The sequence below is a fragment of the Patella vulgata genome, chromosome 9 (assembly GCF_932274485.2).
Source record: "Patella vulgata chromosome 9, xgPatVulg1.2, whole genome shotgun sequence".
Taxonomy (NCBI): domain Eukaryota; kingdom Metazoa; phylum Mollusca; class Gastropoda; family Patellidae; genus Patella; species Patella vulgata.
Genome location: NC_065887.2, coordinates 21198681 through 21223059, shown reverse-complemented (window position 1 = coordinate 21223059; position 24379 = coordinate 21198681). Strand labels below are relative to the sequence as shown.

Here is a 24379-nt window from a genome sequence, read left to right as displayed (position 1 = left end):
GACGGGAAAAATATGAAAATTCCCATAAAAGCTCATCAAACATAATGATTAAATTCCAGTCTTTATCATGGTTAAAATCACATCGAATATCCACCTTTGTGTTCTAGGATACACATAGATTCATAAACACGCTATATCACAACATTTCAGCGTCTAAAAGTAGCAAACAAGACGGTAAAAAGATGACGATGTTATACGGACTTTTTCCGTATAAAAACTGTTCGATACGAACTGCCGTATCCGTGTGTTCCTCTATACATATATTAAGCTACATATATTTGCATTTACATTACTGAAACATCACGCTTGGGCTCCTGTGTATCGAAATGAGTCAAGTTTTAACGTTGAAAGAAACACATCATTTACACCAGGCGCATTAGATCTTAAAATGAATTCGTTATTTTTAAGAGGTTTTCTTGTTTTGGCTTCTGTTTGTAGAATTCATTCCTATAGTAGCGGAGCACCCCCGAGTGCATGTGTTAGTTTAACGCCATTACATGGGCTTTCACCACAGACATCAACCGCACCTTATTCCATGAACGTTTCATCAACAACGTATGGACCAAATCAACAAATAACAGGTAAAGTTTTATTTATTATTAGGAGAAATATACTCGTGAAGAGACAAACCAGAAATTAAGAAAAAAAAAAGAAATGTAAAGAAATATAATAGTATAATAGCAAATTATTTGTAATGGCAAAGGGTTAGATAAAAAAAAGTAGAAAATAATAAGCTTAAGTTAATAATTATAAATGTAAGATGAACCCGAGTGAAATATAAAAGGCAAAAGAAAAAAATCAAAGTGTGGGTCAAAATATGTAACGATGGGTCAGTATTTATAAATTAACGAAGGAAAGCTTTCAAATATTTATTTTGGTACATAATATTATAGTACATAAATGTAGTATATGCCCTCCAGTAATATACCATATACAATAAAATAGATGTTTCAAAAAGATAACCAGTGGAAAATCAAATCATTGAGAGAGAGAGAGAGAGAGAGAGAGAGAGAGATGGGGTTTAACGTCCTATAGTTCTGCCCTGATCGGGCTAATGATGACGGGCATACGCCATGGAGTGTGCTATGAGGAGGAATTTTGCCCGGACGGCAGCGCTAGGGCTTACCCTAATAGAGAATTCAAATTGTAAGGGGTTCGGTGTATGCAGATACGTGCATGGTGTCTGCGTTTTTCGTCCCACACGAATGACTATACGCTGTCCTTTGCCATGCCTTCCACCGACAAGGGCGAACCGCACCGGAAAATCCAGATGAACTTTCTCGGTCAACACGGGAATAGAACACAGTGACTCGAGGTTAGCGAGCGAACAGATATTTGACGTAATATTAAATCATAACGGTATTGTTCTATTTTGTCCGCTTTTTGAATACGAAAGGGAAAACTTATCGGACTTCTTTTCTTGTGTTTTTTTCTTGGTGATCGTAATAACACTACGACATCAACTTTTACAACTTTATTGCTATGCCTTGAAGGTTGCTCGTTCTCAATAATAATGGCTGCATAGAATATCTGAATGAGCTCTAATCCATCTCGCTCTACATTTATACCTCCTAATTTCTGCACGTCTTAGATAGCCTTGACGTTAATTTCCATCCCAATTATGGAATAAACCTTGTTATCAATAATAATGGCTGCATAGGTCAATTAACAAACAGAATTTGATGGATATCTTGACAATGGTTATGATTTTACCAAAATATCACTGTTTTTTTTATGTATAACTATATATTCACGTTCATTAAGCACATTTGACTCTATAGACAGAGTGAAGCAACAATTTTTCAAAGAACCAAAATTGTCTTAAGGACCAAAGTGTTTTACTTCGGGTATAATTATTACTCCAGTAATTACAAGATATCAGATTCAAGCTAATTTTCCCGTTAATAACAAGAACACGTTTGTCTGATATAAATAAGTTTAGTTAGTGCAATAACTGACTTAATTATTCCCAATCGAAGTATTTAAAGTATTTATTCATCTCTTCTTTTTTTATACAATTTGAATATTTTTCAGATTCAATATTTTGGGTCTTTTTCAGTTTCTATCACCGGTTCAACTTTACGAGGTCTAATTGTTCAAGCTAGGAAGTCATCTGGGGAAACAATTGGAACCTTTAGTAATCCATCAACTGACACTAGAATTTTTCAATGTACAGCAAACTCAGATTCTTGGACTCATTCCAGTAGTGGTATCAAAGCATCCCCAACAGTGACATGGACAGCTCCATCAACAAATATGGGAGATATTGTTTTAAAGTAACGAATTTGTACATGTATTGTCTAATGTTCACAGTAATCCCACTTCCAAGGGGTAGTCCGTGGGTGCACCCCCCCCCCCGAGTCTGATCCAATGTGTTTGTGTGTGTGTGTGGGTGGGTGTGTTTGGGTGTGTCTGTTGGGGGCTTGGGGATTTTTTAGAATATATCTTGATGTTTCTCGCGTTAATAAACATACTAAGCTTGTGGCGCTCTCAGCGATTCATCAAAAACGACGTAAATGCAAGACTAAAAGGGCCCCCAAACGAGAATAAAGTACCCCCAAACTAAAATAAGTGCACTCAAACTAAAATAAGTACCCTCAAACGAATTAAATCCATTTTTTAGGGGCCACCAAACTAAAATAAAGTACTCCCAAACTAAAATAAGTGCACTCAAACTATAATAAGTACCCTCTAACTAATTGAGTACATTTTAGGGTTCCCCGGGCCTATCATATTCAAAGGCTCCCTCTCGGTCCACCGTGCCCACTTCCACCCTCGATCCAAAAGTAAAGATTATACTTTTCTAACTAGACAGTGACATATAGGATGGAACGTTATCTTTGAAAATCCATTATCTTAAATCAAAATCCTTCCTCATTATTCAACATGAGAATTATATATTCTTGAGTTTATGAATCCAATAGTGATAGTATTGGTATGGATCAGAAATTAAAATATTTGATCAACACAATCGTATTAGAAAACACTAATGAAACTTTTTAAGGGGTTCGTCCATAATGTATGATATAGATTGCCTATAATCAAATTTTCTTGGGCGGATCGTCTTCAAAATATCACAGTCTCTTGAAAGGAAGCAGAGAACGGGATAGACGAATGGCGGAGGAGTCGTGGGCCATGGTTTTTATATCGGCTACCTATACTTCCGCATATATATAGTAAATTTAATGCACGCAGACTTTAAACCTAACCGTGATGTCTTTATTTTAGGGTTACTGTAGTCCAGTCTTTCAGTGTTTACTGGATAAATGACATATCTTTTACCTTAAAATTCATGACTTCAACTACAACCGAGCCAACAGCAACCCAACCAACCACTACCGAACCAACTACAACCGAGACAACATCCCAACCAACCACTACCGGATCAACTACAACCCAGCCAACCACTACCGAACCAACTACAACCCAGTCAACAACAACCCAACCAACCACTGCCGAGCCAACTACAACTCGACCAACAACCCAACCAACCACAACCGAACCAACTACAACCGAGACAACGCCCCAACCAATCACTACCGGATCAATTACAACCCAGCCAACCACTACCGAACCAACTACAACCCAACTAACCACTACCGAGCCAACTACAACCCAACCAACAACAACCCAACCAACCACTACCGAACCAACAACTACCCAGTCAACTACAACCCAGCCAACCACTACCGGTTCAACTACAACTCAGCCAACAAAACCCCAACCAACCACAACCCAGCCAACCACTACCGAACCAAGTACAATCGAGTCAACAACAACCCAAGAAACCACTGAGGAAACAACCACAACAGACACAACTACTACTCACCCAACAACAACCCAACCAACCACTATCGAACCAATAACAACCAAGCCAACCACTACCGAACCAAGTACAATCGAGCCAACAACAACCCAACCTACCACTGCAGAGACAACCACAACAGAAACAATCACTGCCAAACCAACTTCAACAGAAACAATCACAGTCGAACCAACAAAAACGGAAAAAAATATAACAGAACCATCTGTAACCGGGCCAACTACTACTGTACAAAGTGGTGAGTGTTTCATCTGCAAACTGTGTGACAAACGTATTCGATTAATGTTTGAATTTGTAATTTTACACCCAAATATTTGTATCCAAATCAATACAAATAAAACGAATATTTAAATAATTCGGGTGTGTCAACCCGTTGCAATCGGGTCATGTGAATAAATACGCCCGTAAGCTAATAACGTCAATTTCATATCACTCATTGTTTCGAGATACGTAAATGATAAAAGAAATTAAGCATTTAATATTTTGTGTTAAAATAACCTTAAGCATAAATGTATATATTACTGTGACGAGGAAAATAAACCCCGATGGTTACTTGATATAGACGTTGTCTTAACCGTTTAGGTGAAAGAAATGAAATGAAATGAAATGGAGTTTAACGTCCTACTGTTCTGCTCCTAACCTGGGCTAATGAAGACGGGCATACGCCATACAGTGTGCTATGAGGGAAATTTTGCCCGGACAGCGGCACTACGGCCTACTCTTATATCGAATTCCAACTGCCAAGGGATCTTTTACGTGCACGCCAATGTGTACACGGGACCTCGGTTTTTTGTCCCATCCGAACGACTAGACAGCTTTCCTTGTCAGCCCCTCCGTCCTGCATCACTGACAAGGGAGAACCACGCCGGAAAATCTGGATGAACTTTCTCTGCCAATGCAGGGATCGAACACCCGACCTCCAGGCTAGCGAGCTAGCGTCTTACCCACTTAGCCACGCGATCTCCGTTTAGGTGAAAGAAAGTACATCTCGCAATAGACGGATAATTACACTTTTCCTTGCGCTAATTTTGGTCAGATCCAATACAGTTTGTTCTTTTGACCGTAAGAAGATATGGTTTAGATCCCCCAAAACCAATAATGCAGATATGAACTTTTTCTTACCCACCGTTCCTTTTGGGCTTTGCAGTGTGTCTTTTATTTTTAGTGCTATTTTGGAAAACATAATTTCACCATATATATTTTTGTAATTTTTTAGATACAACATCTGATAACATAAGTACAAGTAAGTGGTTTTCATTGTTTTGTCTTACATCCGCGAAATATTGAAATTATTAGTTATTATTACTTAAATATACATTGTGTACAATGACAAGTGTAGAAGACAGATATATCACAATAGCTATTCAGGATATACTTATTCGATTTCTCGAGGAAGATAAAAACAATTAGTGTAATTCGAATTATCGTCTTTGATAGACTGTATATATAAGGTTTAACCTCACTTTCCCCACATTTGATTGTTTTGATAAAAGATAGGAGGTTACTGGACAGTGGGTGTAGAACTATAGTCTGTTCTAATTAATTAGTATCACTGGTGTAAACTTCTCACTCTAGTAGAATGGCCCACACACTCAATTATCTGTACTATATAAACTGACCTGTTTTAACAGCATGTTGTCACGCGGATCAAAACTTCGTTTATGAGAAAAGTGCTCTCACGGGCTCTAAGTAGATTCTTATACGGAATTCCGGATACAATGCTAGACATTTGGACCACTGCTGCCGAACCGATTTGAAAATGCTTAAGGCTTTTTTCTTTGTCGTGTGCTCCTCTGTTTTTGATGTGTATGATTTTTATATTTGTGATAATTATTTGAAAGAAAATAGGATTATCATAAAGGATATTTAACATCTACAATATGAGTACGGTAAGCACTCTCTACATACTGCGTTTGTAAACCACGAAATTCACCCCTTATTAGAAAGTTTTAACTATAGTCTATTGCATGTAAACGTTAAAAAATCAGCTCAAAATTCAGACAACATCTCTCTCTCTCTCTCAAACGAAGGGCTGCGCACGCGTACAAATGTTAAATTCAATTGTTAATTGTACATACGTAAAAAAAACGAAGAAAGCCGACTGCGGAAATTAAGAATTCGTTTTCCAGAGCAAAATTTGAAACTTTGATGTGACCAAGAAACAACTCTTTTTAATGAAAAAATCTACCGCTGTAACGCTGCTTGGGCGATCAACTTTTCCATATAATTAGAAAGTCCCATTCAAATGGCCAAATCACACAAATATCCAACTTAGCAATAGTTTAATTGTTAATGAATGATGATTTTAATGGTAAGTCTTATCATATTTGTTAAAATAAGCCCCAAATACAGCTCGTTTATTGGATTTTTGTTATTTGCACGAACCACTCTAACTCTAGTCTAATAACACTTCCCACTATCAGTAGATTGGGAAAATTGGTGAAATCAGTTTACTAATAAATTTACACGCAAGACACCCATTGAATACCTCAACACTGTTATGAATTTTGTTGGACTGTGAACTATCATGTTTATCAAACTGTTTATAAATATTTATACTATAAAAATGTCTTTATTTATTTATTTAGTTAGTTACTCATTTTAATATATGCACTTAATATGTATTACTTATTATAATATAATATATATATATATTTATTATATTATATATGTATTAATTTGTATATTATAAAAATTATGGAAATGGTATAATATAAGAATCCATAATTAATATTATATGTATTATTTTTTACATGTAATCTTTTCCACTAATATTATTTATCATTTTGTTGAAGTGCCACAAACTTGTTACAGACTATACTTAAAACCCCCTTTGTTGATTAATTAGTCATGGCCTGGTGGACCCAGACTCTAAACAATAGATGTGGGGAAAGTGAGGTGTCCCCATACATAAAACTATCCCTGTTCGCATAAAGGAATGTATCTTTAGCTATGTATAAGAGGATTTAATTACATGCTTTCTTCAATAGCGTATTAATGTACTTTTTTCATAACTGTACTTTTTTTTGCAGGGCCTCAAAACTACGTTTGGTCAGTTCTTACCATTTCCCTAGCATCTATTTTCATGATGTAAATTTTGTCACCTTTCCATAATATTCGATGATGTACATATTACTAAATAGAATTTTATTAGGTTTTTAAATATTAAGTATTTTGTTTTACGCCTTTCCACAGCAATCTCTCCCCGGCCTCTAAAACATTTTGAAATTTGTCAATTCCGGAAACGCCGTTTAGAGCGCCTCTAGGATTCCAAATTCCAACATAAAACCCTTTAAAATACATGACAATGAAAGCGACAAAAGCCTGATTATTCACAAATGAATAGACTAGTAAAAGGGTTGAAAACTTTCATCATTAGGGCATGGGTATACATGTATACCCTAGAAAAGAGCAGGGTACCATGTGTATACCCTGCTACCCGGGTTCCGGGGCCCCTGCCTCTATCCAACAATTTGAATGTCATATAGTATATCGGTAATGTGTTCTAATGGTTTTATTGTTACCAGTTGAAGTGTTTGTTTTAATATATTGTAAATGTTTAATTGTTTTTCATAGCTGTTATATGTATATTTTTATGAATGGATGATACAGGATAATATTATAGCCTCCTTTCTTTCTTTATTATTGCTACATAAGTACAAAATAAAACCTACGAACAACACAAATTTGTTTTTTCTTCGACTGTTTAACTCAATACTTGTTCGTTTTCGTTTGTTGGGGTTCGTCGTGGCTGAATGAATAATTCAGAGGTGCAAAACGAAGGGCTTAACAAGCAACGGCGTATAGTAGAGAGTATCCGGGTGGAGCAGAAAATGTAGGGCCTTATACCTCATATCACTGCCGTTGTTCGTTGTGTTATCAAAGAAAGTAGCGACATTTCGCACCTGAACGTAAACAAGTACGGTTACACATAGCTATTATAGGTTTCTTTTAACGTATAGCGAATAGATGTCGCTCGTGTATGTCTAGTCAAAATGGCGGGGCCCTTTAATGAAAACATTTTGGCGATCGAGAATGACGACGAAAACATGATTCTTCATCAATTGGAAAATGCTGATGCACGACGCAATGGCCTTGTAACATACGACCCAGACGTTGATTTTAATCTGGATAATATCAGCGATGATCAGTCCGTGGATTTATTTAGATTTGATAAAGATTCATTAAAGGGGCTTGGTATTGCATTGAAACTTCCCGAGAGATTCGTCTGCGAAAATAGGACAGTTGTTGATGGCTTGGATGCGTTATGCATTTCATTACGAAGGCTAGCGTATCCGAATCGCCTTTCGGACATGAAAGGGTTTTCGGTAGACCAAAATCAACCTTATCTTTCATTGTGAAAGAAACCCTTGAGTTCCTGTATTCCACTCATTGACATTTGCTCAAAAACATGGAAAAACCATGGATGACAAGAGACTCGCTTCAATCATATGCAGATGCCATACATTCGAAAAATGCCCCGTTGATGAATTGTTTTGGGTTTGTAGATGGTACCGTTCGTGCAATGTGTAGACCTGGCATCAACCAAAGAGTGTGCTATAATGGCCACAAATTCCAGTCAGTCATGTTGCCAAATGGAATAATTGAAAATTTGTACGGTCCAGTTGAGGGACGACGGCATGATTGCGCATTACTACGTTAAAGTGGACTAATAGATCACTTTGAGGCTCATCCACTTTACACCATCAATAGGCAACGTTTTGCTGTTTATGGTGATCCCGCATATCCACTCGAGGAGTATATTTTTTACTCATTTAAGGGAGCAAATTTGACCCAAGATGAGAATTTATTTAACTCAAAAATGTCAAGTGTGCGGGAATGGGGATTTGGGAAAATTGTGCAGCTTTGGGCTTTCCTAGATTTCAAGAAAAATTTGAAACTATCGCCAAGTATTACATTGTGGGTGCTCTTTTGACCAACTGTCATACATGTGTATATGGTAGCCAGACAATGATTATTTTGCACTTATGCCACCTACATTGGAGAATTTTTTGGGATAAACAGATTGCTAAAACTACTATTGTTGTTGTTTTTTTAAATCTCATACATAAGTAAAAAGAATAAATTAAATGTACATACATGTATATCATGATGTTATTTTTTTTTTTTACAATCAGCTCTGTAAGAAGTGTCAGCATTGCTCTATCGTGTTCTGTCCTGGCTTCCCTTTCTTTCCTTTCGCATTCAAATTTCGCCTTCTCTAACTCCAGTTGCTCCTTTTTTAAGTCCATTTCACGGTCATTTTTCTCCTTTAAAAATTTGACATAATCTGCGCTCAAATTACTCTTCTTTCGCTTCTTACTAGTGCTTTCACCATTATCATCTGGAAACATAAGACACTGGGATTATTAATAAAAAAATGTCTCTGATTGAAACTTATTTTATTTAAAGGGGTGGGTTAGACAACTAAACACACTGTTTAATTGTTTAATTCTAAAACAATAATTTGTTTACTATTCTCACTAAAAGAGCTAGTAACTGGGTACTAGAATAAGGTTGAGGCAGTCGATGTGTCAATAGACTGAAAAGTAAAACAATCTATTTACTGGATCACCTGTTCTTTGAAACAAACAAAAAGTGAGATTGAGAAAGCTAGTATAAACTGCCTACATCAAATCATGATTTAGGCCATAATCTGAATGCTTCAAGGATAATCCCACTCTTGCTGGTTCAAAAATATAAGATTTCTAAAAAAAATAGCCTTTATTGACGTAATACACTGTTTACTTTCGTTTTGGTAGAATGTTTTACCAGTCGCTTTTACTAATTTTTAGTTTTTTATATTTCTGGTTAAGTAAGCCGTAATTTTTCAATTTTATCCCTTTCAGTTGACCAGGAAAGATGATTAACTTTTACAAAACCATATTTGCAATCCTATTAGGTAAAAAATGTTTTTAATCGCATTAAAACAATCAATCAGTGGCCCTATTCACCCAATCATAAAAAAAGAAAAAAAAATTTTTTTTAAAAAGACACTGCAATTTCATTGGCTTAACACGAAAATTAATTTAAAAATATGTACTAAAATTGCAGTGTCTTTTTAAAATTTAAATTTTATTTTAGTTTTTGTTTTTGTGAATAAAACCCCTGGCCTACCAATAGCAATAGATTGCTCTTTCAAAGTTGCAATGGCGGCTTTGCGGACTTCATCACCCTGTTCATCTTTTTTTTCATCTTTCATCTTCTTTTCTTTCTTTTCATTTTCCGCCCCCAGCTCTGTTAATTCTCCCAACAACATTTCTCTTTCCCCATACTCTTCCTCAGTCCCAGATCTGAAAAATTAAAGCATAAAACGCTCATGTTAAAGAGTATTGTATTCTTTTTAAACTGCAGCATCACTGGTGCAAAAGAATACATTTTTTAATTTAATCTATGAACACAATTTGGCACTCTCAAATATCATGAGAACACATAAGCCCTACAAGTAGGATACATCATCAATCTCTACATTCCATAGTGTTCAGATAGTTCAAATAGGACCAACCAGCGAGGGGTGGGCGGGGTTTAAATTATACTAAGTAATCATTTCAACCATTTATAAAAGAGCACATACAAGTCTTGAACTTAGCCTATGCCCATATGTCACTTCCTGTACCACTGGCACTAGGCCTACCACATCCCAAACTTAGGCTGCCTATCTACAGCTAGCTCCGGCTGAGAATAGGCCCTAAGCTAATTAACCGACATTTAAATTCCTACATCGACGATTTTAGTCGAAAACACTGAGTATGCTTTTAGAAAATTTTAAAAGTATTTATTTCTCTTCTATTGTCATATTGAATGAAATTAAATATGTTTAATTAGCCGCTGTGTGTATGAAAGATGTCAAACTAATCAAAGCCGAATCACAAAATAGTCCTCTCATTATTCAATATGGCGGCGCCCATGAAACATAATTTCACAGAGGCGGTTTTGTTTGCGAAAACAAATTTAGGAGTATCTAACCTTGTTTTGAAAGATAAACAGATTGAAACTCTAAAGACAGTTTACAATGGTAAAGAGTTTATTGCAATATTACCCATAGCACATATTATATATCGCTTTTACGCGAGTGTCAGCGACATGCCGTGTTTACATAAAACACACGTGCGTGGGTTATTTTTACTTTGTTGTCTAAACAAAGCGGTGTCGAATCGATAAGTCCCGCTCCAAAATGATCACATGATCGTTTTAAATGGCGGATAATCAGTGCAGTGTCACATTCTGGGAAGTATGACGTAGATGGGTCGCTGCGTGCAGTATGGGCCTACCACTGGGGTCTACAATAGTAATCTAAGTCCAAGGTCAAGGATCCGTGCATGAAAAGTATCTGTTTATAACTTACGCTCTTAGTGATGCCAGTTCCTCAGATCGATAAGCATTGATAAGTTTTTTGTAGCGATCGCGACAAGCTCTTGCTGTCACTTGCACGTTCAAACCCTCTAGTTGTAGGCCTAACTTTTTCTCCACAGCTTCCCATTCAATTTGGACAGGGGACCACTGCGCTAATACTTCTTTTAACAGGTTGATATCCATTGCAGGATTAAAGCGTGTCGGCTTTTTTGCTGCTGTTGCCATCGCCATTTCTATAAAAAAAAAATAATCGAAGAAAAAAACAAGATTTTTGTCCTAGTATAGGGGTCTTTTCAAAGCGCCTTTTAGACATGTTTTTGATGTTCAAAACACAAATAATCATTAATTCTTTGGACTACATGGTATTAACAAAGATTTGTAATTCATGAAATAGTTTGTTCATATCCAAAATTATGAAAAAATTGAAGATTACTTACTCGTTTTTCGACCACGTGTAGTAAGCTGACTAGCCGTCCTTCTGTACGAATAGCAGATAGGAAAACTTGCTGTGACGTCACAAGAACACACAAACTGATGACGTATCCGTTCTACTAAGATCACAAATTAGTTTTCCCACCACGTGCAGTGAGCTGACTAGCCGTCCTTCCGTACGCATTACGGATAAGGGAACTTGCTGTGACGTAATAAGAACATACAGATTGATGACGTATCCGTCCCACTAACTGTATACGTACTGGTGCGAAACCTCTCTAGTATCTCGATCAATACACGACAAATCCGATTGAACTTGGGCACAATCACTATTTTCGCCCGGAGTTATGGCCCTTTAGTGTAAGTTTGCTTGTCCGGTCTGTAAATGCAACACTGACGAATCTATTTCAAACCATAGAACACCGATTCTTACAAGAAGACAACAATTACGCTTGAATTTGAACGCGGTCGCCATTTAAAGGGCGTTGGCTCTATCGGAACCTTGAAATAGACGAAAATGGTTCTAAAAGCACATATATTAATATAATATGAATGTATGTAAAGCGATTATATTCAACGTTTGAAACAAATATTGCGAGAGAAATGGGGTTTAAGGGCCACTCGATACAAACTAGGTCATTTCGGGACTAACACATGGTTCAATTTTATTTCAATAATTCTCTTGGGCATATGAGTCTTTAGCAGTGGGAGGAAACCGGAGGACCCGGAGAAAACCCACGAGGTTGGACAGGCGACACTACTCCTTGTCACGTACGACCGGGGATTCGAAACCACGAAACAAATATTGCAATTTCTAATCTATGATGTTCGTTGAATTACGTGAACAGTTTAAATTTCACGGTAGTCGTTTACGCTTGTTTAGTCCATTTATGATTATTTTTTCGTTTGTGAATCAGCCTTTACTAATTACTTCCACATCGTCTGGTGGGATATGTTTTTATTTGTTCATTACAAAATGGCACCCGAAGCCATAGAATACACGACTCGTGTACTGATTATAAAATGTTCGCTGTGTCTTAAATAGTGGATAACAGTATTAATTGGAATTAACCAGTGATGAATTCTAATTTCTCGTTTTACGGAAAATAATGAGATAGAGATTTAGCTCTCTTAAGTTCCCGAGCTATAGCCCTTTAATTAGCGTAATTGTGCTTGTCCACTCTCTTAGACACAACACTTTTCCCTTTTAGAGAAAGCTGCTGTATTGGGCGTATAATATTTGGCCACTCGGTAATTACGATGTATCCTAGGGCGGAAATATCGGCATTATATTTCTGTGGAAGGGGCGAGTCTTATGCATATTCAATTTCTATAATCGGTCGGTATATGACAATTTTACTAAAGCAACACTATATTTCCGATAGAATCTGTTTGTTTATTTATCTATTATAATACAAAATAAAATAAAGCGCATTTATTTACTCAATATTTGATGATTACAAAGGTTTTCAGAATCCTTTCCCCACCAAAAACGAAAGGTCACCGTTAGAGTTTACACGAACAAAGTGAAAAACCTAGCCATTCTGTTACTATGCAAACACTGGACTATAAGGGACTCGTGCATATCTATATTAAAGTATATTTTCGTTTGTCGTTTCACCATACTCACACATACATGTATAATTAAGATGCTATTTTGATTCTATACAAAATATTGAGGCTATCAAAATACACGCCAAGTTTGTTTAGTCAAACAATTAAACACAGCTATATATAGACATGATCATATCGGCAAATAATCTTTTTTTTTATTGTTTAGAATTCAGCCCCAACTGCTGTAGAGATGAACCAATGCAATCTACTTCCCAGCGGTTATGAGAAATCCTTCTTTTACTTTAAGGTCACGTGATTTATAGGTCTACCTGTGGTATTACATCATATAGCCTCGGACATGGTAACAGAAGCTAACCGGGGAGAATTGGCGCCTTTTACGCATTGAGGTCTAATATTAAATCGCCCGATGTCATCGCTTTCAGTGATAATAGCGACCGAGCGAATATTTGCCACTGATCAGTTTGTCACCACTCATTTGTAAAACCAGCGGCTGTCAGGCAGGATACGCCCACATTTTCGAGAGATGGATAGAGAACAAGCTAAAAAGAAAGTGATTTTTCATACAATCAGGGGCCATAATTCAGGAAGTTACGGTGTGATATGTGCGAATATCGAAAATAACCGAGATCTTTGGGTTATAAACTTACATTTCAAGTTTCAACAAAATCGGATGAAAAATTGTGACCTCTTTAGGGTCCACAACCTTGAAATACCATATTTTTTTTACGCTATTTGAGAACCCAGTCGTCCTTAGGGTGTAACGGTGATATAATAATACGGTGTTTTTTTTAAACCGGATAAAAATTATGACCTCTATAGGGTCCACAAGCTAAAAATGCGATTTTTTTGTACAATCAGGGGCCATAATTCAGGAAGTTACGGTCCGATATGCGCCAATATCGAAAGGAACCGAGATCGTTGAGTTATAAACTTACATTTCAAGTTTCAACAAAATCGGATAAAAATTGTGACCTCTATAGGGTCCACAACCTTGATATACCATATTTTTACGCTATTTGAGAACGAACGGCGGCCATTTTGTCTGTCAGTTTTGGGTCGATTTTCACGAAATTCGAACTCAGTCGTCCTTAGGGTAAAACGGTGATATAATAATACGGTTTTTTAAATCGGATAAAAATTATGACCTCTATAGGGTCCACAAGCTAAAAATGCGATTTTTCGTACAATCAGGGGCCATAATTCAGGAAGTTACGTTCCTATATGCGCGAATATCGAAAGGAACCGAGATCTTTGGGTTATAATCATACATTTTAAGTTTAAACTAAATCGAATAAAAATTGTGACCTCTACAGTGTTCACAAGCTAAAAACGTGATTTTTCTTACAATCAGGGGCCATAATCCATGAAGTTACAGTCCGATACATGCCAATATCGAAAGGAACCGAGATCTTAGGATGATAAACCTATATTTCAAGTTTCATTGAAATCGGATAAAAATTGTGACCTGTAGACTGTTCACAAACAATTGTGGACGGACGTCCGGACGGACAGGGGCGACGACAATATACGTCCACATGAAAATGTGGGCGTATAAAAATAAAGAGGGAGTGGGGCAATACCGATGATGTTGTCAACCGAACATCAGGTGCTTTTCTTACTATTATGACAGAGGGCAAGTAATATTTAGGTAGACATCACACTTGCAACACAAGCCGCAAAACAATTAATACCATTTAGAATTAGAAAAAGTGAGAAACACTTGTGTAGGATATTCGGCGCTATATAAATAATAAATTATTTAGTAAGATAATAGTGTTTCTATATAATTGAATTGTGACATTGTATGACGAGGTTGGTTTCCAGCAACCAACAACTGGTTGAGAATTTTATACCTTGCGTGGAGCAAGATTATGAACGATTGTAGAAAATGCGAGATCAGACAACATTTTCTGGGAATCTAGTTTTTAAAATAATGCGTCTTCATAAGTTTCTTACGTAGTACAACCGGCACTCTCTGGAAAGGCCAAAATTTGGGTCTATATCTATAACTTTGTCGCTCCTGGAACACTACAAAATCCAGAAAATATACAATTACACCAAATGTTTTCTCGGTTTAGGTGGCCAACTAGCACGCGAACCCTACCACAAAAAGTTCTTTAAGACTACCAAATGTGAGCTGTATATCTTCACTAGAAAGGTCAAAATAAGATATCTGAAACTCGAGTAAATTATTGATACATATTTTGTTTCGAAAACTTATCGGTAACTCATGAAAATCAAATGCCTGTATCTCAGTCAATTTGCAAGCTACAGACCACAAATTTTGCACGGTTTCTAGTTTTTACATGTACAATAACATATAGTTTTTCCAGATTTTTTTTTCGAGAGAAATGGGGTTTAACGTCCACTCGCCACAAACTAGGTCATTTCGGGACTAAGATTTTTTCGAGGGGGGGGGGGCAATTTCCCACCCCTGACCCACTTGACATGGAATGAACATGTAATGCAACCGGTTTTAAAAGGAATTTGTTTGTATAGACTGTCCGTATCCCCAACTATACTGGGATATAAAAACAATGAGATTTACATGATAAATCGTTTGACTGTAACTCACGGTAGAGGTAAACCAAAGTTATGTCTGGCTGATATAGCGTCGAATATGTTATTCGTATGAATGAAACGTAGTTCAACGTCCTACCTTTCTGCACCGATCGGACAAATGAAGATAGGCCTATGAATCATTTCCCGAACAACAAGCAGTAATCCCAACCGTCACGAGTTCGATTATGAGAACGCCAAGGGACCGCGTTCTTTGTCCGCCCTGCACAACTGACCAAGAGCAATAACGCTGGAAAATGCCGGGGACGTTTATCGGTCAACATCTAGTGTCAGCGCCCTATTTTTCTCTTTAGTAAAAGTTATTCATAGTAAGACACAAATACACGTACTGATCACAATGTGATTAGAATTATTAATTAATAACTAACGACTTCATTATATCCCCATCAATAACCAGCGGCTGCCTGGCAGGATACGTCCACATTTTCGAGAGATGGATAGAAAACAAGCTAAACTGAAAGTGATTTTTCCTACAATCAAGGGCCATAATTCAGGAAATTACAATTCGATATGCGCAAATATCGAAAGGAACCGAGATCTTTGGGTTATAAACTTACATTTCAAGTTTCAACAAAATCGGATAAAAATTGTGACCTCTATAGGGTCCACAACCTTGATATACCATATTTTTACGCTATTTGAGATCGAACGGCGGCCATTTTGTCTGTCAGTTTTGGGCCGATTTTCACGAAATTCGAACTCCGTCTTCCTTTGGGTGTAACGGTGATATTATAATATGTTTTTTTTTTAAATCGGATAAAAATTATGACCTCTATAGGGTCCACAAGCTAAAATCGCGATTTTTCGTACAATCAGGGGCCATAATTCAGGAAGTTACGTTCCGATATGCGCGAATATCGAAAGGAACCGAGATCTTTGGGTTATAAGCATACATTTCAAGTGTTCACAAGGTAAAAATGTGATTTTCGTAACAATCAGGGGCCATAATCCATGAAGTTACAGTCCGATACATGCCAATATCGAAAGGAGCCGAGATCTTAGGGTGACAAGTTTCATTGAAATCGGATAAAAATTGTGACCTGTAGACTGTTCACAAACAATTGTGGACGGACGGACGGACAGGGGCGACAATATACGTCCACATGAACATAGCGTTTATTTTGCTTGTGCGTACGGGTCATTAGCAGTGGGTGGAAACTGGAAATATTCCACGACCCGACTACTTGTCACGTACAAGCTGTGAATCGAAACCACGCCACTTGACTCAATGACAGGCCTTATAGGCGCACTCGTTAGACCATTAATTTGACTACCCAACCCCGGAAAAAATAGAATAAAGACTAGTGTATGCCCTGCATTGTGTTATACGGCAATTTTCCCCATTGTATAAAACGCTATAGACTATAATTTAGACTACCATCAGGCAGGAGTATGTGAAAAAATATTTTTTTCGATCACTAATACAACGTGACGCGGTGAAGTAGTTTGACATTTTACGGTGACATTTTCTGTTACAACCCGGCTTGTTAAGACATATATTGTTGGATATAATTGACGTTGCCCCTACTCCCTTCTGTTACCTGACGTATTTGTGTGTGTGTGGGGCGAGTGGGGTCATTTCAGATAAATCTCCTAGGGATATCTATTATTGTCATTTTTACGATTGATGATCACATGTAAATGCACACCCGTAGCCAACTCTGACAATAAAGCACCAACCCCGACCGACAATGAAATATAATACACCAACCCTGACAATGGTATGTACAAAACGCATCCACACTGACAATGGTATGTAACCATTTTTCCAAGAATTGATTAAATTCAATGTAAGAGTAGGGGGCGGTAGCGCCGCTATCCGGGCTAAGTTCCTCTTATAGTACACTGTGTAGCGCACCCCGGTCTTTATTAGCCCACTCGGAGCAGAACAGCAGAACGTTAAACCCCATTTCATTCACTTTTCGAACTGTGAGGGGTTCTTTTATGCACACGCCAATGTGTACACGGGGTCATGTGTTTTTGCTCCATCTATACAACTAGACACTGTTCTTTGCCAGGCCCTTCGTCGTGCACTACCGAAAGGGAGATACCGAGTTGAAAATCCAGAAAACGTACTTGGCCAACACCATGATCAGTGTACATAATCAAACTATACTGAAAGGAAGATGGCATTTAAACAGGATAATACATTTTGCGCGACATTTTTACCAATCAGCCACCATACCTGCTGGGTTTTTTTGATACCCATATTTGTAGTATTTTTTATAGCGGCGGACTAGTTACTCCCTCCCCACCCCCAGTAGTTTACTCTCCTAGGAAAAAAAGGACAACATAAATAACTTGCAGTATGTATATGACGTCTACCCGATTATCTGACGTGTTCACAGAAAAGTCCTTAAAAATGTCGATATGAGAAATGCACAGAAAGTTCTACTTCAGTTTAATCTGAGTTTCAGGAGCGACTGTCATCTTGTAATTTCCCATCGAAGGTAATGTTGATTTTCTTGCAAGGCGTGTGCATATAAAATATATTTATCATTTCATAACAACTTTAATTGGTGCCATAAATAAAAAAGAGGCGACAACTTGAAAGATAAAACTTGTATATATAGTTAGAAATTTAACTTTAATCTCCATCAAATATTGGCAGTCTATTCAAACACCATCCATCCAAGATGAAACTTATGTTGTGCATCGTTGCTTTAGCTGGTAAGTTATTAAATTATGAAGAATTCGATTGTTATGGCATTAAAATATCAGTATAACTGTAAAACAATTTGTATTTCAAATAACTCGTACGAAAAGTTAAACACCGGTTTTTCGTTTTCTCTAAAGGTCTTGTTGCCAGTGAACCATCACAAAGAATCGTTGGGGGAAGTGATGCATATGCTGGACAATTCCCGTGGCAAGTTTCTCTCCAGAGAAGTTCTGGTAGCAGTTGGGCTCACATCTGTGGTGGAAGTTTGATTGCTAACAACCGAGTTTTAACTGCTGCTCATTGTGTTACTGCTACAAGGTTTAAAACATTACTTACATTCATATTCAGTAAATAGATTGCATAAAAAAGGTTAAAAATTAGTTACGATATGATCCCTATTTCTAAAATATTGGGTGAATCATTTTCCACTCTGATTATTTATACACCCAAATATTTTATAAACAGAGATATACACACAATATTGCACAGAACTGATATTGAATTTTGAATTTTTGCCTAGTCCTGGATCCTACAGAGTTGTTCTTGGTAATCACAGACTGAACAATATTGATGGCACAGAACAGACTATCTACATCAGCTCTATAGTAAATGTAAGTGGACTTTAACATTCGGAATACAATTTGGTAATCTTCACACACATACACTAAGCAACTAACTATATTCTAAATAGGCTCTTTATGGGTAATTGATTTTCAAATAAATTCAAGAATCTGTATTTCCAGTTTTACGTAATGCAATATGCATCCTTAAAGTAACGGTAGTGTTCGGATATATTTGCAGTTGTTTAAGTACACCTCCAGCTTCTTCTTCAGTATAAGTAATATTATAGTAGTTGATATTACCCTTTCTTTCAGCATCCCAACTACAATGGCAATGCTGCTGGATATCCCAATGATATTTCTGTTATGAGACTTTCATCTAATGCCAACACCGGAAGCTCAGCTGTAAGCACCATTGGTTTAGCTCCTTCTGGATCAAGTTTTGTTGGGCAGACATGTACCATCAGCGGATGGGGTAGAACCTCTGGTATGCTATAAAATATTTAATTTGAACTATTCGTCGCATTTTTTACAAAAACTACACATAAATGTATATTATTATGCATGTCCATCTATGTGGCATGGTAATACAGTAGAAATATTGGCATATCTAGTGTGTGTAAATTATTGAAAATTAGTAAAATATTTAACAATGTAATGCAATTCCGATAAAATTGAGAGAATTATCGTAAATTTAAAAACTACTATCACAATATATTATGTTCTCTTAATTATTGCTGAAATAACATCTTTGCTTTCTTTTCACAGGTACTAGCAGCCTTCCCAACATCTTACAATATGTAGGGATGGGCAAGATTTCTAATTCGGAGTGCTCTACTAGATGGGCTGGTATCAGTGGGGCTACCATTAACACTGGGCATATATGTGTCTTTCAATCAGGAAGATCAGCTTGCAATGTGAGTGAAAAATACAATTCATGTTTTTAGATATACGAAGGATCTCTAAATTTAGATAAATGAAAACGAACCCACATGCTGTCCATCCAGTTGGCCATAATATCTTATTCCGATTTAGATACTTTGTTTTGAGTCTAGCGTTTGTTAATATTTTACACCTAATAGCATTGTGTTCCATTATATCTGAGTATTGTGTTTATTTTTCACAATATGTGATGTAGTAAGCAGGATTTTACGACCGCTTCAAACAAAGGTGATATCGCAGACAAGTATTTTTTTGTATATAGATCGCATGCACAGGGAGCATTCTTATTGGAGAGTACCCGGAGAAAGACCACGAATTCTATAAGGCTGTCATATCTGTAAGCCGTGGCGGTGGCCGAATGATCTAACGCGTGCGCTTTAGATCACAAAGTCTGTCATTGGGTCAAATGGCGTGGTTTCGATTTCCATCTTGTAATTGACGAGGAGTAGGGTCGCCAGCCCAACCACGGCTTCCGTCAACTGCTAGAGACCCCTACGCGAAACCCAATTATTTAAATAAAATTGAACCACAAGTTAGTTACGGAATGACTTAGTTTGTGTCGAGTTGGCGTTTTAAAACCCATTTCCCTCTATCGCATAACCACCACATAAGCTCACACCATAGATCGAAAACGCGACGGCAAGCCAGAGGTCACGGGCAAGCTAGAGCTCTAGGCAATCCCCTACAATGTATGATATAATATGAGCTTTTCTTTTTAAACAGGGAGATAGTGGTGGACCTATGATCTGTAATGGTATGTTAGCTGGTGTTACATCATGGGGTATTTCAGGCTGTAGTGGAAATTATCCCAGTGTTTATACTCGAGTATCCCAGTTTGTTAGTTGGATTAATTCCATCTAATTTACTCGAAAACTACAATTCTTTATGGTTGTAATTATGTAATAAATGCAGCTGTAAGACTATATCTTTGTTTTCGTCTTCCAAAAATGCTAAATTAAACGTATTCCTATTTTCCTTTCATACATTCCAAACGATAATTACTTATAATCTATGGGGTTATATATACTGTAGTTTTCTGAGTGGTGTTTTGTGCATTATATTGTGTCGTTACCTATAAAAGGTGAACAGCTAGATTTGGCTTAATTAGGTGTCCGCAAATTAACAATTTCAATGACTTTGAAGTCTGGTATTCAAAATATGGTCTCCCATGCTAGAAAGCTTTCCATTCTTCACTCGTCCGTTCTCCCTCAGATTCCACATACGGGGTGCATTTCTGAAGGCGGGTGGGGTAGGTGTTATGGCGAACTAGTATCGGGTGTTTAGAAATGAAATGAAATGAAATGGGGTTTAACGTCCTACTGTTCTGCTCCTATGCTGGGCTAATGAAGACGGGCATACGCCATACAGTGTGCTATGAGGGTAATTTTGCCCGGGCAGCGGCACTATCGCCTACTCTTATATCGAATTCCAACTGCCAAGTGATCTTTTACGTGCATTGCCAGGCCCTCCGTCCTGCATCACTGACAAGGGGGAACCACGTCGGAACATCTGGATGAACTTTCTCGGCCAATGCAGGGATCGAACACCCAACCTCCAGGCTAGCGAGCAGACAGTTTACTTGGGACATTTTGGGTATTTCGCGTAATTCTAATTAATATGATATCCTTGAAAGCACACTTTATCAGAGAATCAGCTTTCTATGAAAATATGCCATACAGACACGTGCTTAAATTACTCTTCGGCAAAATCCAGTTGCATAATGATATCGGTGGAAATATATGTCTAGATTATGTTTGTTTTTATAGTGTTCACAATAGCATGCATTTTAGGTTTTTTCTCTCTATTTCTTCTTCAAAAGTAACACTTTTTTGATAATTAAAACATAGTGAATTTGTTCCTGTTGTTACTACATATTTTCTAGGCCTGATATGAACTATTTATAAAATATAAATTCGGTCCTTTTGACAAACAAGGAATCCTAGAATCAAAACTTTTCTAAGGTATTTTTTCTATATCCAAGATGGCTAATGTCCGTCACTATTTGATGCATCATGTTGAAACCTGGCGGGAATAAGGAACACTATGATGCCTTCAACATGGCATATCGAAAATGTTTATGACGTTTTCCGGAAACTTCTTGATATTTGCGAGGCCTTCCGGTTTTTCCTGAACATGATTTTTCATACAACCGGTGGCCATAATCCATGAAGTTACGGTCCGATACATGCCAATAACGGATCCGAGATCTTTGGATATAAACCTATATATCAAGTTTTGTTAAAATCGGAAAAAAACATTATACTTCTAAACTATACGCGTAAAGGGGACGGACCATTTTGACGCGAAGTTTCGATTCGATCTTCACGACAGTCGAACTTAACCGTAATTACTGTGTAACGGTGAATTATATGAATGTTATTTTTTTTAAAACCAAATAAAAAAATGTGAGCTCTAGAGGGCCCAGAAGCTAAACACGCAATTTTTCGTACAATCAGGGGCCATAATCGTAGATTTTTTTTACCTAGCTAAAAATTATAATAATTATACTGAAAATAGGTCATTTGACTGCAAAAAGGTTACTGGCCTACAACTCCCTTAATTTCCAAGTACACTGACCCCTAACTGTACTGTACATAGCTTAACAATAAACCAATTTCCATTGAAATAAAGCTGAAACCTTACCGCATAATTATATGATTATACGCCCACATTTTCATGTGGACGTATTATGCCGTCGCCCCTGTCCGTCCGTCCACAATTTGTTTGTGGACACTCTAGAGGTCACAATTCTTATCCGATTTTGACGAAACTTGAAATATAGGTTTATCTCCAAAAGATCTCAACTGCTTTCGATATTGGCATGTATCGGATCGAAACTTCATGGATTATGGCCCCTGTTTGTACAAAAAATCACGTTTTTAGCTTGTGGACCCTATAGAGGTCACAATTTTTATCCGATTTTGTTGAAACTTGAAATGTAAGTTTATAACCCAAAGATCTCGGTTCCTGTCGATATTCGCGCATATCGGTCCGTAACGTCCTGAATTATGGCCCCTGATTGTACGAAAAATCGCGTTTTTAGCTTGTGGACCCTATAGAGGTCATAATTTTTATCCAATTTAAAAAACTGTATTATTATATGACTGTTACACCCTAAGGACGACTGAATTCGAATTTCGTGAAAATCAACCCACAATTGACAGACAAAATGGCCGCTGTTCGTTCTCAAATAGCGTAAAAATACGGTATATCAAGGTTGTGGACCCTATAGACGTCACAATTTTTATCCGATTTTGTTAAAACTTGAAATGTAAGTTTATAACACACAGATCTCAGTTCCTTTCGATATTTGCGCATATTGAATTGTAATTTCCTGAATTATGGCCCTTGATAGTAGGATAAATCACTTTCTTGTTAGATTGTTCTCTATCCATCTCTCGAAAATGTGGGCGTATCCTGTCTGGCAGCTGCTGGTTTGATAAAATCCAACTGCTATGCGAAATTTCTGTTCATTTTAAAATGGCCGCCGAACCAGAATCATGTGATTTTACGTCACTCGAAAATACAAAAAAATTGTTCGGTATAAAGTTATGATTTCAGTGTTCCACTCTTCACTATTTGTAACATAATTACTTATTTCCATGCAAATTGTGATGGTGTGTTGTAGATTTTGCAATTGAACCTAATTTTACTTGCTCAAATACTCGAATAATGTATCAATTTTAGCCGTCAATAAGAATTATCACGGCTATATATAAAGATTGCAGCCACCAGGCCCGTAGCTAGCCCAGAAAATTTTGTAAATTAGAGTTTGCACCCGAGGGAAGAACTACGAAAATGACGGATAATTTCAATTTTGAGACTGATTTTGCGACATTGACTTATTATTATATTTGGATATGACCGTTATAAAAATTTGAAGAAAGGGAAGTCGATTTTGATTTTTTCCCCAATGGGCAATGGCCTAACCCCAACGATTAACCCTACTGGATTGATGCAACTTTTCGGCAAGTGTTCTCTTGTCCTTATCAAACAACAAAATTCAATTGCTTGATAAAGACAAAAGAATACATTGTCCAAACGTTGCATCAATAAATCCAGCAGTTGTACTCGATAAAATTTCTGATGAAAAAAATATTCATGTTTTATGTTTTTAGCTAGCAACTCTACTGTGATGGAATTCATACGAGATGGGTGTGCCGCATGAGAGTGGAAGGCCGTCCACATGTATGAACCTTAATGCCTACTTACTATACCACATTAAAAGTATTCTTCAAAAGAGAAGACGAAGTCGCGACATTAAGAAGATTTCACAGGAATTCCACGAAATTGACGATGAACGAGTTTTACCATGTTCCATTTGAACTGCTAACTTTTTAAAGTTTCTAAAATGTTTTGATTAAAACACCTTTTTTTTATCTTATATGTACGTATGTTTTATAGAGTTTCATACGGTGTGCCGCATGAGAGTGGAAGGCCGTCCACATGTATGAA

At 37.1% G+C, this 24379-nt stretch overlaps 3 protein-coding genes across 3 annotated transcripts; 2 read left to right on the top strand and 1 right to left on the bottom strand.

The window, feature by feature from the left end:
* Nucleotides 1-336: 336 nt before the first annotated feature.
* LOC130014282 (putative defense protein 3) lies at nucleotides 337-2280 on the top strand. Its single transcript, XM_056103275.1, has 2 exons — nucleotides 337-581; nucleotides 2060-2280. The coding sequence occupies exons 1-2, from the start codon at nucleotides 389-391 to the stop codon at nucleotides 2278-2280; spliced, it is 414 nt and encodes a 137-aa protein (XP_055959250.1). The 5' UTR covers nucleotides 337-388.
* Nucleotides 2281-8997: 6717 nt separating this feature from the next.
* On the bottom strand, nucleotides 8998-13508 carry LOC126832706 (uncharacterized; the record flags this gene model as incomplete). Its single annotated transcript, XM_050563574.2, has 3 exons — nucleotides 13504-13508; nucleotides 9941-10116; nucleotides 8998-9167 (listed from the first exon to the last, which is right to left on the bottom strand). Coding segments are annotated over exons 1-3 (351 nt in total), but the record flags the coding sequence as incomplete, so codon positions are not given.
* A 4866-nt stretch (nucleotides 13509-18374) lies between these two features.
* LOC126831754 (chymotrypsin-like serine proteinase) lies at nucleotides 18375-20849 on the top strand. Its single transcript, XM_050562409.2, has 6 exons — nucleotides 18375-18433; nucleotides 18560-18740; nucleotides 18943-19033; nucleotides 19298-19469; nucleotides 19751-19899; nucleotides 20648-20849. The coding sequence occupies exons 1-6, from the start codon at nucleotides 18400-18402 to the stop codon at nucleotides 20783-20785; spliced, it is 765 nt and encodes a 254-aa protein (XP_050418366.1). The 5' UTR covers nucleotides 18375-18399; the 3' UTR covers nucleotides 20786-20849.
* The last annotated feature ends 3530 nt before the right edge of the window (nucleotides 20850-24379 follow it).